Source organism: Bison bison, unplaced genomic scaffold (assembly GCF_000754665.1).
Source record: "Bison bison bison isolate TAMUID 2011002044 unplaced genomic scaffold, Bison_UMD1.0 scf7180017864363, whole genome shotgun sequence".
Classification (NCBI taxonomy): Eukaryota; Metazoa; Chordata; class Mammalia; order Artiodactyla; family Bovidae; genus Bison; species Bison bison.
This window is the reverse complement of record NW_011494935.1, coordinates 532,381-536,998: the sequence shown is the minus strand read 5'-3', so window position 1 is coordinate 536,998 and position 4,618 is coordinate 532,381. Positions and strand designations below refer to the sequence as shown.

The window sequence follows — 4,618 nt, the reverse complement described above, 5'->3', positions numbered from 1 at the left end:
AGGTAGGTTTGGAAGTTTAGCATTGTGTTTCTCTTCTATTGTTGTGTTTACAGTTTTTTTTCTGTTGCCACTTTTCTGCTGTCAGAGAAGCCTCATCCTTACATTGGTTTCTGACTTTAGCCAAGGTCACCCCAGCTTGGACTTCATGGAGGGACATCACTACAGCCTTTCCAAGGATGCTCACCACAAAGGGACCGGTCTCAGGTAATTACACATGGTGTATAGGAGGAAACCTTTAGTTGGTTTCAGAGTTCAGAAGATTTAGAATATGGGGAAAATATGAGAAAATAGTTTGAGTGGAGGCACGAATATTTCTGTGCACCCAAGATAGTGACAGGTGTAAGGAAGGGGTGAAGATAAATTTATGCTGGAAAAAAAGAGCCCCAGGCTAGGATTCTGAATTAGTCATGAGTAGCCCTCTACCTGAGGAGAAGGCAATGGCACCCCACTCCAGTACTCTTGCCTGGAAAATCCCATGGACGGAGGAGCCTGGAATGCAGTCCATGGGGTTGCTGAGGGTCGGACATGACTGAGCGACTTCACTTTCTCTTTTCACTTTCATGCATTGGAGAAGGAAATGGCAACCAACTCCGGTGTTCTTGCCTGGAGAATCCCAGGGACGGGGGAGCCTGGTGGGCTGCTGTCTATGGGTTCACACAGAGTCAGACACGACTGAAGCGACTTAGCATAGCATAGCATAGCCCTCTACCTGAGCAAAAGCCTTTCACTTCTCCTGATAGCAGCTTCCTCTTCTGTCTGAGGAATGAGTTCAGAGACTTGGATTTCACCACCCAATAATTCCCAACTCCTGAAAAAGATTTTTGATGAGCTTCATATTTTGCCAAACAAGGGAAAAAAAGATTTCTACTATTGACATCCCCATGTTAAAAAAAAAAAGAGGATACTCTTATATAAGTTTAATGAAAAACTCATTATGTTTCCTTATTATTTTCTGATTTACTCCTGTACTGATGATGTTTTGTCATGTATTGGCCCCAGTCCATGTTTGGGATAATTTGGATTAGGCTATTTCAAGAGTTCCTTCTAACTGGAATAAAGTCCATCATCTTCCTCAGATTCTGACCTCAGAAGGAGCAGCTAAAACCTTCAAGTATTTCAACAAGTATTTTCCACAGTGCTCTAGAAAGAAGATAAGGTTGACAGAGCAGACCTCAAGTCACATTGATCAGGGAGTTCTGGTCTCTCTAAACTCTCCAAAGCATAGTCTTTGATTCAGTAAAATGAGGTGGTTATTGTTGTTTAGTTGCTAAGTCATGTTTGCCTCTTTTGTGACCACATGGACTGTAGCCCATCAAGCTCCTATCCATGAGATTTCCCAAGCAAGAATACTAGAGTGGGCTGCCATTTCCTTCTCCAGGGGATCTTCCAGACCCAGGAATTGAACTCATGTATTCTGAATTGGCAGGTGGATTCTTTACCACTGAGCAACCAGGAAAGCCCTAAAATTTAATAATAGGTAAATTCCAATCCTAATCTATTAAATCTCTCAGATTTAAATAAGGAAGTGTGTCTAAAGTGCTTAGCCCAGAGTCTGATCATGGTACATACTCAGTACATGTTAGCTATTGTCATTTTCAGTAAGATCTAGAGGCAGAATGAGGTTGCAGTTAAGTATTTGTTCAGTGATGGGCTTCCCAAGGTGACTCTGTGGGTAAAGAACCTGACTGAAATGCAGGAGACACAAGAGATGAAGGTTCAATCCCTGGGTCAGGAAGATCCCCTGGAGAAGGACATGGCAACCAGCTTCAGTATTCTTGCCTGGAGAATCCCATGGACATAGGAGCCTGGCAGGCTATGGTCCATACGGTTGCAAAGAGTTGGACATGACTGAAACAAGTGAGCACAGCACAGCGCTTCAGTGATAGGCAGAATGGGTTCTAATGTCAGCTTTTTGTGTTAGTTTTATAAACTCAGTTTTGTTGCTCAAACTCTGTGAGGCTCAATTTCCTTACCTCTATAATGAGGCTAATTTCCAGTGCCTATGTCATAAGACTATTGTGAAGACCGATGTGATGACATATGTAAAGCATTAAGCATAATGCATAATGCCCTGCCCAGACAAAGCACTCAAATATTAGTTATTTTAAATATTAATGTCAGTTCTCTAGAGGTTGAATCTTTTTGTTGGTTCTTTAGTCACTGGGTACCAAGATCTCTCATGTAATTAGTAAGGAAGTTAAATATGGTGAAAACAGATGATAACCCACATAGTGAGCTAATCGAATCATACCAAGTGTTTATCATATGTCATTGTTATATTTTAAAGAATTCCATGACTGTAGACCTTGAAGGGAGTGGTGGGAGTCCCACTTACCCATCATGGGTTTCAGTACTCTTTACAATGTCACGCCCCAGTGGACATTTGCTATGTGACCACACACCTTCCCAGATAGAGAAGTAGCTTCCTCACAAGGCAGTGCACGTTTTTTGAGGTGTCTGTGCCATAACCAGAAGTGGCCTTCACTTCAGGTTTTACTTGTTTGTTCCTTCCCTTTAGGGCAACAGAATGGGGCCATCTTTTGTACCTGGGAATATAGGGAGAGTGCCTACAATCTCTGAGCTTTTCAAAGGCCTGAGAAAATACTTAAACGAAAAAAGGCAATGGCTCCAAACTACGGAAATAAAAGGAAAAGTTGAAATTAATTAGTATTTAGTTAGTTAATTAATTAGTATTTAATGGTATGACTATAATATGTAACATTATACCAGTTAATTACCTGCAAGTCAGCTTGTGTGTAGTTGTACACACCGTTTCTTTAACGTGGAATGTGGGTACATATAATATGCTTGCTATGAAGTGGAGAGGAGCCTTTACAAGTAAGAGTTCCAAGGGTCTTTGAGGTTCCTAAACCAACTTTGAACATCGGACAAATGAAATCTCTCCTCCACCTGAAGAAAGCAGGACTGGATCACGGATGAATCCTTAGCTCTGGAAGTAGACTTGATTTGAATCTCGGGGTCTCCAGTTAATAGCTATGTGATCTTGGACAAAATACCTCTCTGAGACTTCTTCATTTGAAAAATGGGAAAATAATAGTACTTTGCACACAGTGACTACAACCATGGAATTAAAAGATGCTTGGTTCTTCAAAGAAAAGCAATGGCAGCTCTAGACAGTGTATTAAAAAGCAGAGACATCACTTTGCTGACAAAGGTCCATGTGGTCAAAATGGTTTTTCCAGTAGTCATGTATGGGTGTGAGAGTTGGACCATGCAGAAGGCTGAGCGCTGAAGAACTGATACTTTCGAACTGTAGTGTTGGAGAAGACTCTTGAGAGTCCTTTGGACAGCAAGGAAATCAAACCAGTCAATCCTAAAGGAAATCAACCCTGCATATTCATTGGAAAGACTGGTGCTGAAGCTGAAGCTCCAATACTTTGGCCACCTGAAGTGAAGAGCTGACTCATTGGAAAGACCCTGATGTTGGAAAATATTGAGGATAAGAGAAGGGATTACAGAGGATGAGATGGTTGGATGGCATCACTTACTCAATGGACATGAGTTTGAGCAATCTCACAGAGACAGTAAAGGGCAGGGAAGCCTGACATGCTGTAGTTCACGGGGTTGCAGAGTCGGACATGACTTAGTGACTAAACAAGAACAATGGTGGTGAAGATGAAAAGATATTGTGCATGTAGAGTGCTAAGCACTGTGTCAGGCACATAAAACATGCTAGATGGTAAATATTAAGTTTGTATACTTTTAAGACCATCAACCTGCTCCGCCAATCTTGGGTCCTCTAGGAAACACACTGTAACATCCTCCATCTGTCCCACCCATCTTGGTTGACGTCAATCTATGTGAAAATAAGCTGTGATAACCCAATAGGGCTTTAGTTGATTGATCATTTTCACTGTAAGATGAAGTTAAAAAACAAAGTTAGAAGTCAGACAGTCTTATCATTTAAGCCAAGAAAAGTAATTGTATGGAAGCAGAAACTAGATTTACACTAGAAAATATTGTATGTGTAGTTTACTTAGTAGTTCCACCAGTGTGGTTTTAAAATTCCTTTTCATTATAGGAGCAAAGGTAAATGGGAGATAACGTCTTTCCTTTTCTTAAAATATAAACAAACAAGACTTTAGGCTGCTGATATGCTTTTGAGTATTGTCAGAGTCTGTATGCCAGGAGTTTAGCATTAAAAGGCTTAGACTTTGAAGCTACCAGAAAGTGACCATGGCATTTAGGAAGTTTCATAGCCTCTGACTCAACCAGAAAAATGAGTTTGCATCCTTACTTTTCCCAAGGCTGACAATTTATTGGTTTTTAAAATGCATTGTTTATGAGATAAGGGCCTGCACCCATCTTGTTCACTGTTCTGTCCTCTGTGCCTGGCATAGAGTGGGGATGTAATATATGTTCATTGAATGGATAGGCAGATAAATAAATGAATACCTAAAAAGGAAAGAAAGTGATCTGGGATCTGGGCAACATGATGAGCTTAGTAATCACAGTGCTGAGGTGAGCATTGTTGGAGGCAGCATAGTTAAGTGTGTACTTAAGGCCACGCAGACCTAAATTGGAAGGCCATTTCTGTTATTCGCTAAGCTGTATGACCTTGGGTAAGTCATTTAGCTTCCTAATTCTCAGCTTCTTC

The 4,618-nt window shown here is 40.9% G+C and overlaps 1 protein-coding gene across 2 annotated transcripts in view; it reads left to right on the top strand.

Moving 5' to 3' along the window:
* The first annotated feature begins 6 nt into the window (after positions 1 to 6).
* HAVCR2 (hepatitis A virus cellular receptor 2) overlaps positions 7 to 4,618 on the top strand; it is a 19,534-nt gene continuing 14,922 nt past the window's right edge. For both annotated transcript variants that reach the window (XM_010855274.1, XM_010855275.1), the window contains exon 1: positions 7 to 204. In XM_010855274.1, the coding sequence (XP_010853576.1) occupies positions 177 to 204 (28 nt within the window). In that variant the 5' untranslated portion in view covers positions 7 to 176. The remainder of the gene's footprint in view (positions 205 to 4,618) is intronic.